The following is a 16975-nucleotide window of genomic DNA, read 5'->3' on the forward strand; positions in this document are numbered from 1 at the left end:
CAGGCGTTGGTCTACTGCAGCATGAGGTCATAGAGGTCCTGCTTGGTGACGGGGCCTTGGGCGAGAGAGGGCAGTTGCTTCCTAAACTCACTATATACCCATAGCCTAAGTTCATATATATACCTAAGCTTTTGAGGGACCATTCCACTCTCCTGCTCAGGGGGCAAAAATGCAGGTGTCTGTTAGGGTGTGGGCTGTTTCTTTTTGTTGTTGTTTATATATGTGTGTATGTAGTTCTTGGTCGATAGGATCTGACTCCTCCCTTCACTAGTCTCCTTGAAGCAGTTCATTATGCTGTTTGTCAGCTGCTGCTGCCTTCTCTGTGAGGTTTAATTGGAGTTTTGAGGGATGTGGCATAAGTTTAGATCAGGGCTTAGTGAGAACTGAGCAGAGCTTAACTTGGGCAGCACTTTGGAATTAACCAGAAGCTTTAAGAATTACAGATATCTGGATCCTACCCTCTCTAACCATCCTTGCCAAACTGCCCTAATGATTCTGATTTAATTGGTCTGGAGTTTGCCAGGCATCAGGATTTCTAAAGGCTCCTTCAGCAGTTGTAATGTGTATCATAGGTTGAAACCCATTATTAATGAACAGGTTACAACTGCAGTGAAAGTCATGTGTGTGTGTAGGAGGCTGCCATGCTCAGCTGGCAACAGGGAGGAAAAGAATCTAACTGCTATAATGTTGCCTTAGTAACTGGAGAGAACTTTTAGGAAACTGGCATTAAATTTACCACCCCAGGTAAATCTGAGGAAATTTTTCTTCATGTTGCATTCCCTATTCTAGGCTGATCTGTTTCTAATAAGTATCCTTTTAATAAGCTCTAATTTACAGGTGATTTCCTCTCTGTGTCGGTCTACAAATCTCAACCTGGTGATTTGCTGGAAAAGAACGGTGATTTTTTCCCTGGAAAAGAACACTCTAGGGTCTTTCTAGTAGCCATTCTCCCACTCTACCCCAAGAGTTCCCTCTTGAGTCCCTCTAAAGTCCTCTCTGAGCTTTGTGTGTGTAGTATGTCCTTTCTCTCCTGGCCAGCATGTGGAGCTAGGCCACAAGTGGCCACAGTTTGAGCTGGCTGAGGTGGTAAGTATAGAGATAGGCCACCTGGAAGATCCTACAGTTGGGGGAAGAGTGTTGCCAGGAAAGGTTTCCTAAAGGAGATGTATTTGGCCTCAGGGGAGAACAGGTCTCCCTAGACAGAACCAGGTCTTTGAGCAAAAATTTGATGGGAAGCATGAGCCTACGCTCCAGAATTAATTTCAAGTGAAGGGGCTGTGCCAAACACTTGCAGTGCATTCTATTCGTTAATCCTTTCAGTAAGCTATTAAAGTAGTTACTATTATTCCCCCCTTTTAGAAGTGAAAAAATAGGCCAAAGAGTTAAATAAATGAGTCCAAAGCATATTGTGAGTTCATAGAGGATCTGGGATTCCAATCCATATCTGCCTTTTTTCAACGTTTGCCATTAAGTGGTAGTTCTTTTTGTTGAAAGGAGAAACCAGCACATTCCTTCTGCTTACCCGAGTCTGTGGTGGAGGCTCTGTGCTAGTTGAAGTGCAAATTAGTGGAAAGGGGCAAGCAAGAACAAATCAGATCCTTTAAGTTTCTTGTTAAGGTAAGTGAAACCTGCTCTCTTCCTCCTAAGACCTCTAACACATTTTTAAAATAATGGTTGACGTGGACAAGATCATCTGGTGTGGTCCAGTTGGCAACTCTGGTTCTCTCTAGAAAGAAATTCTGAGTCAGGTAGAACAGACAGAGGTAGAGACTTCCCTGAGGACAAGTGCTATTGATTGAGGGCAGAGCTGCCACAGTACCGGGAAGAGAGGTGCAGTGGTTCTTGATTAAAAGGAGAATGATGTACACCCATTTCCTCAGGGTTCCAGAATGAGAAGGGGCTGACTGAGGTAGGTGCAGGGATGGTATCTCTTGGTGAAATGGATAAGGAGGATCTCTGGAATTTTTGTTCTCAGAGAAAGGGTTATGGGGAGATGGGGTACTTGTGACTTAGCTGGAGCCCTTACCTTCCGTCTTCTCTCTTTTGCTGTCTGATTACCATGATTCTGCAAGCTCTCTAAAATCCACACTGCCATACCCTGACATTAAACAGGTATTTCTTTGCTTTTGGCTCATTATCTGAAAATGAAAGTTACTGAAGGAAAACAAATGACAGCTGGGTCCTAGAGGGAGCGGATGAGGCCAAGGCTATTTGGGGCAGACCCTGCTTGTGGGGTTTGCTTTAGTGTTCTGGGGGGTCTTCCTGGGAAAAAGGCAGATCATCGGCATCATACTGAGTTACCAGAGTAGAGAAAAAGCACATGGCGGTGGCTAATCTAGGGAACCTAAGGTTTTCTGCAAGAACTGCTGGGACAGTATAAAAAGCAAAGACTTCAGAATGCTAACAGCCCTAATAAGTCTTCTCACTTTCTCAGGCTACAGGGATGTATGTACATTTAGGTACATATGTGTTGTGGAATTGAGGATTTTTCAGATTTTAGAAAGGTGTAGAGCATCCGTGTGATAGAATAAGGAGTATCCCAGTGCGACTTGGGGCTGTGCCCTATAATCAAACACATCAATATTTCTGCAGCCAAATGTATGAATATTCACACAGAGATAAACACTAAATAAGATTGTGATGATTCAAATCTGGTTTGGGCCAAGGTTATGGGGATAAAACTTATAGTTCCTTGAGAGATTTTTATTTTGGAATCACAGATAAGGTTTTGTGGGCTTATAGTTGTTCTCAGGTGTGAGGAAGGAGAAGGTAATGGCAAGGTCTTCTAAACATTTAGGATGTGCGTGGTCCCGATTCAGAACAAAATACAAATGTCCAAGGGGATGGATTTTTGCCTTGAAGGAAAACAATTCTTAAAACGGACCATCTCACTTGCGACGTTGTGCACAAGCGGTGAGTACAGGTGCCTTAGACCAGAAGCTTCCTGTGGTAGAGGGTGGCAGAATTCATCCATTATGAGCAATGACCACATATGATTTTCCTTTTCATGTGGCAGAGGGGGGAAAGATGTGTGTGTGTGTGTATGTGTGACACAGACTGTCAGACATTTCTTTATATTTCTATATATTAAGATTGTAATAAATATCTTACTGCATACCTCTTTGTCCACATCTCTAATTATTTTGTTAGATAGATTTATTGAGGAGGAATCTCAGTGGTCATCTTAAAGACTCAGGACCCATTAGGGTTAGAATACGTTACAATTATCTACAAAATTATTGTCTTATAGGTTATACACACACACACACACATTTACATCTTTAGGTTAGGTTATGTGTGTGTGTGTGTGTGTGTGTATATATATATTTTTAACATTTTTAGGTTTTTAAACTTAGAGCCATGTGAAAAATGTTACCTTTGACAATGGCCCAGCCCATATATGAATGGAGGAAAACTGTAAAGTTCCTCCTTGTCCCCTTGCTTTTATGTGACTTTACTTATGACAATCACTTACAACTTTGGCGCTCTCTCTTCAGTTCCTTGTTAGTGAGCCCGCGTATGGCCATGACTGATTTTCCAGGCCCACAGTGTCCTCTTGTGAGTTCTTGCCATGGTGCATGGGCCAGTCGGCTGCTGGGTGGTCAGGTTGCCCCTGGTTAGCGCTTCCTGGTTCATACCAATGGCTGAGGTGATAGTTTTCCTGGTGAACTGAGGTTTGTCTGTGCAGCTTATAGCTTTCTCCTACTGAGTAGCGACCATCCTCTGCCTTTTGTGTGAGGTTACACTCATCCTGGAGTACATGCTGTTGTCAAGGATTTGGGGGCATTGTTCCTTCCAGCGTGGAGTCTTAGCTGAAAGTGAATCTCCTGTTGGGCAACACCATGACTCTTCTGTTGAAGAAATCTCCACACTTTGGCAGCTGTAGCAGTGTGAAATGTTCCTGTTTCATCACACGGCTTCATCGTGTTTCTAGTAGTGCTGACCAGGGCAAATGGTGCAAATGAGGATTTTACATGAGAATTCTCCAATCTTGGCTGAAGATTACAAAGGACAGGCTGGTAAAAGGCCATGGTGACTGGACCTCAAACAAACAGGCCCACCGAAGTGGCTACAGTGATTTTCTGGAATATCCAAATTTCATTCTGTTAGTCCCTGACTCCAGAAGCTGCAGGCTTAGGACTCTAGTCATACATTTTGAGGCAGGGAGGGAAGTAAAGTAGGGACAGTGAGTACATGAGACCAAGAGGATCTGCTGACCTGGCCACATTGGTAACCCAGGGCACATAATCCAGACTCTCTGAAGGTGGGGCTGAGCCTTATAACCCCTTTCTAGAGGCAGGCTGAAAACAGGATCTGGCTATCTGGCTCCAGGAGTAGAGTGGTGTGATCTCTGACAGATACCCAGGCACTTGCCTCCTGGGGCAGTGGCACTCTTCCCAGACTCCCAGATCCAGAACTTGGAGAGGTTGTGGATTGTGTGAGAACATGGATGACAGGTTAATGTGGTCAGGCATGACCTCCTTAAATCCATGTACCATTTTCCCTGGTCTTTCTTCTATTCCTGGCATCGTAACATGCAGCCCCTGTCTCCTGCCTCTTCCCAAGCAGGATACATGAGTAGCCCACAGTCTGCAGATGTGATAGGGGATTCATAGCAAATACAGTGTTGAGTGAGCATCAGTCACAGGCAGATCACGAGATAAAGGTAACACAATCCACACCTCTGGGCTCCCATTGTTTTTATTGCTTTTAAAGCTGTTTTTTTCTCAATGTGAAGGTTTCCAGGAGCCGTTCCCTGATCTGCTTGGTGCGGACCCCATAGATGAGAGGGTTGAGTGAAGGTGGCAGCAACAAATAGATGTTAGAGAGAAGGATGTGCACGGGCTTTGGGACAGTGTGACGGCCAAAGCGGTGCGTGAGGTAGGAGAAGAGTCCAGGCACGTAAAAGGCCAGAATGACACAGATGTGGGAACTACAAGTACCAAAGGCTTTGGCACGGGCCTCCCGGGTAGGGAGCTGCAGCACAGCATGGGCGATGAGCCCATAGGAGCTGGCGATGCCCAGGATATCTACACCTGACACGGCCAGGGAGAGCGCCAGCCCATACAGGTTGTTGGCCCAGGTGTTACCCACCACCAGCTCCACCACCGCCATGTGTTCACAGTAGGTATGCTCTATGGCCTTGGCTCGGAAGTGCCCAAATCGTTGCACTAACAGAGGGAAAGGAACAACAATAGCCACTGCTTTCAGCACCAGTGCCAAGGCTGCATAACCTACTCGGGCCTTGGTGACCAGGATAGGGTAGTGCAGTGGGCGCCCGACTGCCATGGCACGGTCACAGGCCATGGCCAATAGCACCCCCGATTCCATGGCGGTCAGTGCATGGACAAAGAACATCTGGGCCAGGCAGGCAGTGTATGGGATAGGCTGGGGCCCAAACCACAGCACCGCCAGCAATCCTGGGGCAATGGAGGTGGCTAAGCCCATGTCTGTGGCTGCCAGTGTGGCTAGGAGCAGAAACATGGGCTGGTGCAGGGTGAGGTCTATCCGCACCATGGCCAGCAGTGTCCCATTGCCCAGTAGGGCCAGCAAGTACATGGGCCCAAAGATGAGCATCAGCCAGACCTGAGTGCCTGCGAGCCCTGGGATGCCTGTCAGGATAAAGAAGGGTGGGCGAGGGAAGGTGGAGTTGGGCTGTGGAGCTTCTGTCATTCTCTGCTGAGGGAATCAAATTTTTAGGGCTCATGGGGGACTGGCTCCTGATAGGAGGACCTAAGGGAGATTTTGAGGGTGTCACAATGGCGTGGACCCACCCATGGAGCTTGTGTAGGGGTAGCAAAGGACTGGAAGGACCACAGGGATATAATCTTTGCTGGGGGCCTGGTAGTTAATGAGGTTACAATCCTGGCTAGGATGGGGATGTCTCTTGTGCCTGAGACCCTATGAGTGCTGTAGAGGGAAATGAGGGGGTTAGAGGCAGAAGGGGGAAGGAGCTGTCACTGCTGCAGAGACAGGCACAGCCAGAGCCCTCCACTTGGACGTCAGTTAAGTAGCACTGAGGTGAATGATTTTCTTTCTCTGGACTCAGTCTCAGCTTCTGTAGCTGGAGAAAGGCAGCACTGTGTGGTGAGCAGGCCTCAATCTGGTCCTGTCCTTGACTGGTCTCCTTAGGCAGAACTTACAGGCCTCTGCTAGCTCAGCTTTATAATGGCGCGGGCACAATGACCTTAAATGCCTAGTTTTCACCTTTCCCCAGCCTTCCTGGAATACATGAGGAGAGTAGAGAGAAAGAGAGAAATGGGAGGGAGATAATAGACTTTGGAGTGACTCCAGAAGCTGGAGGGTTCTGGAGTGTGGGTTGCTCATGTCATTCTTAACATGATGCCAAGGAAGTGAAGTTGAACAGTGACCAGCGAGATGCAGTGCCTGGGAAGCATTGCAGACAGACAGGTGGCACAAAAACCCAACCCAAAACTCAAAAAATCTTCTGTATGATTCAGAAGAGGGTCCCACTTCTCAGAGTTTCACTCCTGGAGTGCTCGAGGGAGTTGCCACAGGGAGAGGAAATGGTACTTAACCCAGAGAAGAAGCCACTGGAGGAAGAAGCATCTTTGATGTTGGAGGAGGCGAGATGGGTAGAACTGATTCCTTCCAGAATCTAGCTCACAGCAGAACCTTAAATATGTTGAATAATAATAAATGAAGAAGAAAGCACTCCCTCAGCAGATCTGACGGAGAAAGGTCTGAGCCTAGTGTGGGCGGCTTCTGTTGCCTGGACCAGTGCCTGTGGGGCCCTTTATATCCCAGCTCTACCTGCCTCCCTCATGGCCTCCCACCTCCACCTGTGCCCCATTAACTCTTTCCTGTTATGCCTCTTTGCTCAATGCTAATAGACTCAGTAACTTGAAAGTATGGAGGCAGAAAAGGGGGCGACAAAGAAAGCAACTGATTTAAGAGAGTGGGAAAATCTGGGAAAGATTTTCCTCTGGGAGACCTTTGCAGACTCCCTGCAGCCTCAAAGAGAAAAGGTTGCTTTATTCTTTAATAGCACCCACCCCCTCTGCTGTCCCCCATTGTCATTACATGACTTTCTCTCCCTCTCTAGACAGAGTTACAGGCAGTGTTTCTTGTTAACCATAGTATCTCCACTGCTCATCACAATGCCTGGCATGCTATTGATAAATACATATTTATTGCTTTTAACTGTGGCACAGAACTGCTGGCCGAAACAGTAGTTGCTGAGGAACATGGGCTCCCACAGTTTCTGGAGCCTTAGGTATCCATGGAGATGAAGAAGAGTTGCCCCACACGTCCACCGCGTATGTTACTTTCAGTTATATGGAAACAGACACTATAAACCACCACAGTCTGTAAGATTATACAATAGAAAACAGGTTTTATGGGAAGAGTGGGAATAGGAGCACAACTTTCAAAAACTTTGCTGATGACACATTTAAAAATCTAATGAAAATGGTAGCAAAATTTTATGCACATCAAATGGCTAGAAAGGACATAAATATAACACTTTGCTTTGACAAAGATCTGGAGTTTTGTGGAAGTGTTCTGGAAGTAGCTGGAATCCCTGTGAATTGGTCTAAGAAGAGAAAGCTCTGAGGCCAGTGGAGTGTCTCAACACCGGATACAGACATGAATGGGTGTGGCTTATCACGTGGCCTGAAAGCCAAGGGAGTGGAAGTCTGAACTGTGTGCACTTTGGGCCTCTACACAGCAAGGTTCGGCTGGGTGTAGCTTTCTGCACTCAGTTTTTCCCAGGTGAAGCTACATGTAAGCATAAATGAAATTCATGTCATGCTGAGTTCCCTAATACACCAAATGGTTGGAACAAATTTGTAGTTCAAAACTAGCTGTGCCACATGGTGAGGTTACCTTGGCGACAAGACACTACTGCCTACAGGAGCTCACAGTCAGTGACCAGTGTGCAAACAGTTGTTCAGGGCTATTAAAACCACTGGATTAATTCAGTCCATTACCAGCAATGGGAACACAGAGAAAGTAGCCTTCTCCCCTTTTTTGGGAGACTGAATTACAGTAATGGCCGAGGGTACTGTGGAGTTTCCTCCTGGCAGGAGGAGGAAACCTATCCTTACAGCACCATTCACAATAGACAAATGTTGGTCCCCTCATTTAGAAACTAAGAACCAAGGTACAATGAAAATAACTTTCATAATTATTATTAATTAATTATAGTGTATATTTTAAAGTTGCTAGGAGAGATATTTGAAAGTCCTCAGCACACAAAAATATAACTCTGACATGATGGGTGTGTAAGCTAACATTATTGTGGGTATCGTTTTGAAAAATACCCAAACTGATACATATACACCTTAACCATCACAATGTTAACTGTCAATTTACCTCAATAAAACTTGAACATTGTTTTAAATAAATAATTATATATTACTATAAAGCAATGTTACTTCAATAAAAATTACTTTAAAAAGAAAATAGCTGTCTCAAGATCACACAACTGGTAAATAGCAGTTAGGATACTAACTCAACAAGCCTGGCTCCAGTCTCCTTGCACTTCACTACAACTACTACATTTCTGCTGAGAGTTAGCACATGAACAGGAGTTTCTAGCAAAAGCCATTTGTTCATAAGAGGAGGAATTAAGAGACTGAGATTGGCATGTGCTCCTCAGATTACTGAATGGGAAGATGTAGGATATGCAACAGTTATCTGGCTCTAAACAGTGATTTCTCATCATTGAGGCAAGAGAAGAGTGTTGGTTGGTGAGGACAGTGGGGTGAAAGTCAGGAAGGAGAGGAGTAGGACAAGATGTTCTTTACCTCCAGAGAACACTAATGGGACATTTGTCTGACATATGTCTATCCAGGTTACTGGCTGCTTGTACAAATACTGTTCAGGAGATAACACAGACCCCTTAGACTCAACAAATTGAAGTCTTCATGTTCCTGTACTCTATGTTTCCTACCCTCCACTAATCTGAATGTATTGTGGGGTATCACTGCCTTCATCTCCAGAGATGTTAATTGGCTGTTCTCCCACACTACAACCCAGCATTATAGACTTGGGGCCACCTGGCCATCCTTCACCTGCGACATTAGCTCTTTGAATAGGGGACCTCAAAAGGTGGCCATGTGGAGCTTTATGCCAGGACTTTTTCCCCAGGTGGATGCCAGCTCTCTGTGAGGAGTGGGGTGGAGCAGGAGGAGGGGAAGCTCATTGGACCTATCAATTACTGGCATGGGAATAGGGTTGGAATCCGGGAATGTGCCCTGATATTTTTACTTCTTTAACTAACTACCTGCAATATCTCCAGTAGAACAGGGTTCCCAGAGATCAGCTTATGCCAGTTCTCTGGTTTTCTGCTTACAGTGACCAGCAAGCAGCAACACAGATCACCTATTTACACACTAGATTACAAAGCAGAAAATGTTGGGTCCTAGTGGAGCCGCTCAACATTGATGCCTAGGAAGAACTCTCCACTGTCAAGTCTCAGTTCCCAGGTCAGTATTAGACTCCTTTGTGACCATCACAGCATCTGAGGCTTCACCTTCCCTTGGTGTCTGGAGGGGCAGAGCAGCCCTGAAGCACCATGGTAAGGTCAAGTGGCACGATCCTGTGGAGACTGGGAGAAGTCATGGAGCTACTGTATCATTTTGTCTTTAAGGTCTTCTTGCTTCACTTCTTCCCTCTGTCTCAGGCTCCTCACTCCTTCCACAGAAATGTTCTTAATGTTCCATAAAGTTTAGGGGTACCAGGAGTCCCCAGTCTCTGATAGTGGAAGTGCTGACCTTGAGGTTGCAGATATGTGAAAGGATCTCTTCTCCTCCATTATAATAGCCTCTAGTGGAAGTCAAGTTCTTCTGGGGTATGGAACAGATTAGACCCAGCTTTTGATCAACGTTCCTTTAATATGATCTGTCTTGTTACTCACTTCCCCTTCCTCTCTGCAGCAGGATCCATCCTTTGTGCAGACTCTGTCTCTACTCTCTCTTCATCCCCACGGGAATGTGTCACATGGTAAATAGGTGTTTATAAGAGGTTACCAAAGCGAAATATTTTTCCAAGGTATTTACACATTTTGCATTCTCAACAACATTATATGAAGTTTCTACTTACCCCATACTCTTGCCAAGAGTTGGTATTGTCTCCCATTATGAACTCTTATCGGGAGTCAGGCACTGGACTAGGCATTCGATATATGTTATTTCATTCAACATAATATTCCTATGAATCAAATACTGTCCAAAGATCAACAATGAGGTTGAGGAAAAAGTACTTCAACTACAAATAAACTTAAAAAAAAATGAATTGCTTGCATTAGGTATATTTTTTCATCTTTTTATTTTCAACCTACATATATCATTGAATTTGATGTGATTTATTATAAACACTATATAGTTGTGTTGTGCTTTTAAATCCATACTACTTTTTAATTGTATTTAGATCACTTATAGTTAAAGTAATTTTAATATGTGAGGCTTAATCTGCCATTTTATTTTTTCCTTTGTTTGTTATTTCTGTGATTAATTCTTATACTTCTGTTTCCTTGACTTGTATATTTTGGGATTTCTTGTTGATTGATGTATATGATGTATTAATTATCTGGCTTTATTTCATCTCTTTTGCGGCTGCCCTATTAAAGTAAGCCCATGTGACTCATAGCCCACTGGTGTCAACACTTCACCTCTTTTAGCTACTTATGTGCCAATGTCTTAATTCTGTTAGTTTCTTTTCTCGCTTTTAAATATCACTATCTTGAGTGTCAGATGGTGTTATGATTTTTGCTTTAGTCACTGCATGTTATATAAAAAAAACTCATGAAAAGGAGAATTTACCCATATTTTTGCTTCAGTTATATTGCTCTTTATTCCTTTATGGTACTGCAAAAAAAAAAAAAATCTTTCTTTTGACACATACGACACCCATGTAAATCACACTTTCATCAATATATAGAATATTTTCATCAAAGAAACTCCTTCCTGCTCCTCCCACACCAGAAGCAGCAACTATTTTGATTTCTAGCACCACAGTCTGTTGTAGACACTCCTAAATGGACTCATATAGCCTGTTGCCTTTCCTATGTGCCCTCTTTCACTCAGCATAACAATGCTGATTATTGGTGTTGTATGTTTTCCCACTTTCAATTGCTGAAGATGACTCCATAGTATGCCTATATCACATGTCACTTATCCTCTCTCCTGTCAATGGCCATCTGTATTGTCTCCAGGACAGGGCTTTTATTCCCACTGCGTCAACACCTCAGAGTGGAATTGCTGGGCAGATGTCTTTCTCCCCCTCCTGATTGGGTTCCTAGCAACATCTTTGTTCCAAAAGTTACAAGATGAGTTGGGAAAGATAACTATCCTCCCAGCAATGCTAGACTTTTTAATTCAGTGCTTACACAAAATAAATTTCCTTTTTAATGGTGTAAAAAATAATCAACCTTTCATTTATTCTGTGACTTGTTTTCTTGGCCATACCTTCAGTGACTTGCCCCAAATGTCCTGTCACCTGAGTGGGATCTGGAGTCTTTTACCCATGTCCCCCCCCACCCACTTATATATATATCTTTGTTTGTTGCTTGTTTGTGGGGGGAAAAGGTGCCTTTATTAAAATATAGGTTCAAAGTATTAAAGTGATAACTTTGGGGATAAAAACTGGAGCAGGGGCCCTCCCTAGTGGCGCAGCGGGTTAAAGCACAGCACTGAGAAGCTAAAGCCACTTCAGCATGAGTTCAATCCCTGCCCCAGAGGTGATCTAAATGGCAAGGCAGACCTCTCCGACTCGCCTGCTACTCCCCACAGCAGTGTACTTTGTCAGTCAACCAGTTCTGCTCCCCACTCTATCTCTGATGAATCCTCTCACCGCCCCATCACCTCTGGCCCTGTACCTCAGCTCTGTATCCATAAGTAAATAAATCTTAAAAACAAAAAAACTTAAGCAGAATTTCAGTCTGTCTCTACCCTGGCTCTAACTGTTGGCTTCCACCTTCCTGTCAGACACTTTGGACAACGATGAGGCCTTGTTGGATTCGCCACTTTTCCAGACCCTTGGGACTGCTGACTACCCATCCAGTTTGCAGGCACCTATCCCTGGCCCACTGCCCTGAGGAGAAGCAGCAACCTCATCTTTAGAGCCGACAGCCCACCATGACCTCAGGCCATCTGCTCCTCAGGGCCCTGGTCTTCTGCTTGGCGGCAGACACAGTCCTGTTCTCTCTCTGCACGACTGCAGGGTTGCTTGGGCATTATCCTTCTCAGAGCCCTAAACTGGCGTTTCTGAACAGAATCTGGCTGAGCACTCTGACATGTATACCAGGGCTTTGAATCTCTCCTTAACAGCTACTTCGTTTCTCTGTCTCTGTTTTCTCATTTGTCCAGGGGATATTATAATAGTGCCTTTTGTCACATTTTTTTTTTCTGAGAATAAAATGAGAAACTTACATTAAACTGTAACATGGTAACCAGGAAGTGATAGAGCTAAAGAAGTATGACTGTTAGTATGTTTTTATTTTTTGCTGGGATTTTTGTACTGTCCTTGTGCTGTGTCTTCTAATACTTTATGTTCATTTTGCTGGAGTTACCAATAATCCCTAGAGTTGCTCCTCTCCCTGTTGGCACAGGGGAAGGGTTTGTGCTTCTCCTTGAGTTCAATGACCCCAGGCTGTATGATCCCAGGGGTGGCCCCGACACCTGCCTCTAGAAGAAGGAAGCCTGTGGCTTCTCAGTCTCAATATAAAGCACCTCACAGGTAGGAATAGTGACAATCCTCACGACAACATGACTGATTTTCAGCCTGCTTTTTCCTTCTCATTCCTCTTCTCTCAGAGAAAAGCTTTCTTCTCTCCCACTCTCTCAATCCTTCAGCTGATTTTGTGATGAGTAGGTGAGTTGAAGAGCATTGATGGCGGCAGGGAGAGAGATTGGCAGTTGTGTGTGTGTGCGTGCAGGTGTGTGTGTGTACTTGAAAGTGTCTGTGAAAGACAGTAGAATTGGGACAGAGGAGATAGATATTGAGGGAAAGAACAGGGGTCAGCTCATCAGAGGGTGAGAGATGGGTCATGACATGACTCACACAGGGAGGATAAGAGAGGGACCCTGATTGGATACAGTGTGTGATCGCAGGAAGCTGGTGGGGGAAGCAGCAGAAGAGGGTGGGGGGATGGGAGACTGCTGGATCAACTGTCTGATTACCCCCTATAGAGCAGTCAGAACCAGAATAGAGGTGAACGTGGAGACTCTTCACAAAAATGAGTCAGACTGTGATCATTACTCTGGCTCACAGATTCACTGGTGAAATAATAATCCATTAATTCCCTGGGACATTAGTGTAAGTCTCTCTTACATACCTACAATAGGCCAGACTCTGGCTTAGTCTTGTGAAGTAAAGAAAGGACTCTTGAAGAACTTTCTATTGGTAATCTGGGTGTCAGTTGTGTCTCAGCTGGGAAAATCACCCTCATTCCAGCCTGCCATTCTGCATTTCACAGGTTACATCTAGAGATTGGGAGAAGAAGAGGTGGGGCTTTGTAGCTGGGCTCTCCATATTTTTTTTCATCATATCATAAGGACATAGTCAATGATATTTATACATGCTACACCACCATAGGACTACCCAAATTCTGACATGATCTCCAAAATGTTTATAAGGAGGGAAACCAATGGGTAGGTGGGAACTTTTGTTAAGAGGCTATTTATCAAAAAAAAAAAAAAAAAGTCACCATTAAAGGTGAAGGGTAACTCAGCACTATAGAACACAAATAAATAATACTAATTTAGATTATAAAGTGATTTTCATTAGTTTCATAACTTAGCCTTACAGCTTAAGTACTTTCATAAATGCATGTGACCAAGAATGTTATTAGCAGTAAAAATCTGAATTTACTCCAATTTATTAGAAGAATAAATCATTTTTATGTTTTGATAGCTTTTACATTATTAGAAACATTTCATGCAACATATTCATTAGGATTGTGACTTCAGTGTGGAAAGCTATGTATTTACAAGCACCTGAGAGTACAGAAAGCACTGGAGATCTGATGGACACACATAGGGAAATGGCAACATGCAACCAATACTTGGATAAATAAATATTTGGATAACACAAGTGGATTAATAAAAGAGCTGACTCACATCCTGTGCACTTATCTAACAGTCTTATCTGATGTGACTTGTGGGTGCATTTTTAAATCAAATTTTATTGGCTTACTTTTTCACCTGTTAACAAAACTATATAATTTCAGGTGGGCTTATTTTAATATGTAGTTTTAGTGTTATAGGGCTTCCAAAATTAAGACTGTCTAAAGACAAAAAAGATTTTATATAACCTTTGAAGAGGTGTGGGCACAAAAAAAAAAGTAAAGCTGGAGGGGATGCATAGGAATCAGTGCCAAAGAAGCACTTGGAAGTAAAAGAGAGCAGAGTTTGTTAGGGGCTGCAGAGAAGTTGCTCCATTTCTTCTTGGCCTGGACCGAAACATCCTTTGATGGATGGAAATAATCTTCCTTGGTTTTTGCTGATACAAATGAGTGTTCATTCAAGCATTTGAGAGAATCCTTCCTAGTGGTTCTGACTAGGCTGAATCCATCATGGGAGGATCTGCTTGGTGCACTGCCAGTCCCTTGGGTCCTAATTCTGAGACACCAGGTCCACCTCAGAGATGTATTTTCAAGCTGTTTTTTTTTTTTTTTTGTCTTTGGGCACTTTGCTCACCACTGCCTTCTTTATTCCTGGGAAGGGATTTTCCTTTGGTCATATTTGGAAGAAGAATAAAAGTTTTCTATTGTTGATACTCATTAACGCATTTTCCTATTGGAAAAAAATACAACAGGATAATGGCCAAACAGATTTTTGAATATTTAATAGTGATAATTATGACAATAGTAACCTCTTATGAGTCCTTTACATGAATTAACTCATTTAATCTTCCTAATTACATTTGGAATTTATTGTTATCTACCGTTTACAAATGAAAAAAAGGTGGACAGAAGTAAAGTAATAACTGGAATAAATGTCTCAATGATAGTTAGACAGAGTTCATTAGGAAATCATAGTGAGGATTCAAACCACAGAAACATTCTGACTGATTTTGCTGTGTGAGAACTGTTCCAACAATCAGAAGTTTGAATTTAGTTCATATAGGTAGGAACAGTGAGTCATTAAACAGGTTATTATTCAGGATAGAAGGGTTTTTGCTTTTGAGTTGTTTGACCTAGAGATATGTTGACGCTATGGGAGGTGGAAAGGAGGGTAACCTTGGGTTTTAGTCACTTCCTTTCTGTAAAGAGCACTGTGGACTTGCAGTCTGTGAACCATGGTTTAAATCTTCTTTACCTAACTCCTGGATCAGCAGCAGGGCTGAGAAGACTGGCTTTACCAGTGGGCAGCAAATGCTGCATAACTGTTTCACAGACTTCAAGTCTGTGCCCTGGCGCTTGCACTCTTGTCTGCTAGAGCAGGGAGGTGACATTACCAGAATATTTTACAGTATGCTCACAAAAGTAACTTGTACAAGTTCTGATAAAAAAAGTTCAGACTTTCTGATAGTCTGGAAAGTTTACCTGGGAAGTCTGGTTCCAGACTCGGTGTCCTCACCCACTGTGCTGTGGTCCTCTCCCACTCAACATGGCTGCCTTACCCTTCTGGCTCTTTCCATTGGCTTGTTTTTTGTTTATCCAAATATTCTATTAGGGTTCTGGGACTTTGTTTCTGTGAGAGTTTGGATGTATGCATTTGTTCCAGCACCATTCCTGACTTTTTCTTTTTTTTTTTAAAGATTTATTTACTTATGCATACAGAAATAGGGTACAGGCCAGAGGTGCAGGGGCAGTGAGAGGATTCATCAGAGACAGATTGGAGCAGAATGGGCTGACTGACAAAGTACACTGCTGAGGGGAGCGGAGCAGGTCAGGAGAGATCTGAGCCATCTGGATCACTTCCCGGGAGGGATTCAACTCATGCTGAAGTGGCTTTAGCTTCTTAGTGCTGTGCTTTAATCTGCTGCACCACCAGGGAGGGCCCCATTCCTGACTTTCTTAAGAGAGTCCAGTCCTTTCTGCTGAGAACCCTCAGCAGGGTTTTGGTGAAGCCCTTAGAAGGCAACCTCTTCACACAAACACTATCTTTCAGAACCTCATGCAGACTTTTCCACTCTTCCCCCTACCTTGCCTTTAGTATCTTCCTAGTGAGTTTATTAAACACCACTGGAATTGTAAGCAGAGAGAAGGGGTCGTTTCTCTGAGAACTTATATAGGGTATCTTCTATGGAAAAGAGATACCTTAATAAAAAATTGGGTGGGGGAAGTGGGAAAATTCTCAGCAGAATTTTTTGCAAAGAAAAATGAATTTGTTTGCTGGTGGGAATTTTGTTTTTATGCAATTGGAGCCAGTGCTTTATAACAGGGGCAGAGCGATGGTACCTGTATTTCTTTATCTCCTCTGTTCTCTACAGAAGGTGAGTGACTATTTGAAATATCCTGGCCAGAAGGATGTCAACTTTTTAGCCCAGTCTTGTCAGAATCCAGCCCTGTGCCTCTCCCTGCCCCCTTTGGGGTCTCATTGCTCCCTCCCCACAGACCATCACACTCTGAGCAGCTGCCTGAGCTAGCTGCCTAGAAGCAGGGAGGTGGACTCTACATTGGGCATTTTTTCCTTTGGGTGCTTACATCAGAGGGTCCTGAAATCTATTAGTATTCATCTAAAAGTTATTTGCTACCTCTATACTCCCTACTCTCTCCTGATTTTCTCCATGGTTCCTTTTTTAAAAAATTATTCATCCTTTCCTTAGTCCAGTGAGCTGTCAAATAGTCCAGAAATACTGAAGCAAATCAGTGAGTGATGAAAAGAGCTAAGGCAAGAAGGACTCCGTAACAGCAGGGAAACCTAAATATTTTTGAAGGTGGGAAATGAGGAGGGGAGGAGAGCTATATTAATGGAGCCAGAGGTGAGTGCATTGGTATATGGTTCAATAAATAGTTTTCCTGACAGTCTCTTAAAAATAAAGAGATCTAGATACAACCAAGAGG

General features: G+C 43.6%; 1 protein-coding gene across 1 annotated transcript; it reads right to left on the reverse strand.

Annotated features, from left to right (window-relative positions):
• Positions 1–4710: 4710 nt before the first annotated feature.
• LOC101618363 (olfactory receptor 52W1) lies at positions 4711–5673 on the reverse strand. Its single transcript, XM_004683637.1, has one exon. The coding sequence runs from the start codon at positions 5671–5673 to the stop codon at positions 4711–4713; it is 963 nt and encodes a 320-aa protein (XP_004683694.1).
• Positions 5674–16975: the final 11302 nt, after the last annotated feature.

This window comes from Condylura cristata, unplaced genomic scaffold (genome assembly GCF_000260355.1).
Source record: "Condylura cristata isolate star-nosed mole 26May11 unplaced genomic scaffold, ConCri1.0 scaffold00015, whole genome shotgun sequence".
Classification (NCBI taxonomy): domain Eukaryota; kingdom Metazoa; phylum Chordata; class Mammalia; order Eulipotyphla; family Talpidae; genus Condylura; species Condylura cristata.

Coding starts and splice junctions, on each gene's coding strand:
- LOC101618363 (XM_004683637.1), bottom strand. CDS start 5,673: ATGACAGAAGCTCCACAGCCCAACTCCACCTTCCCTCGCCCACCCTTC.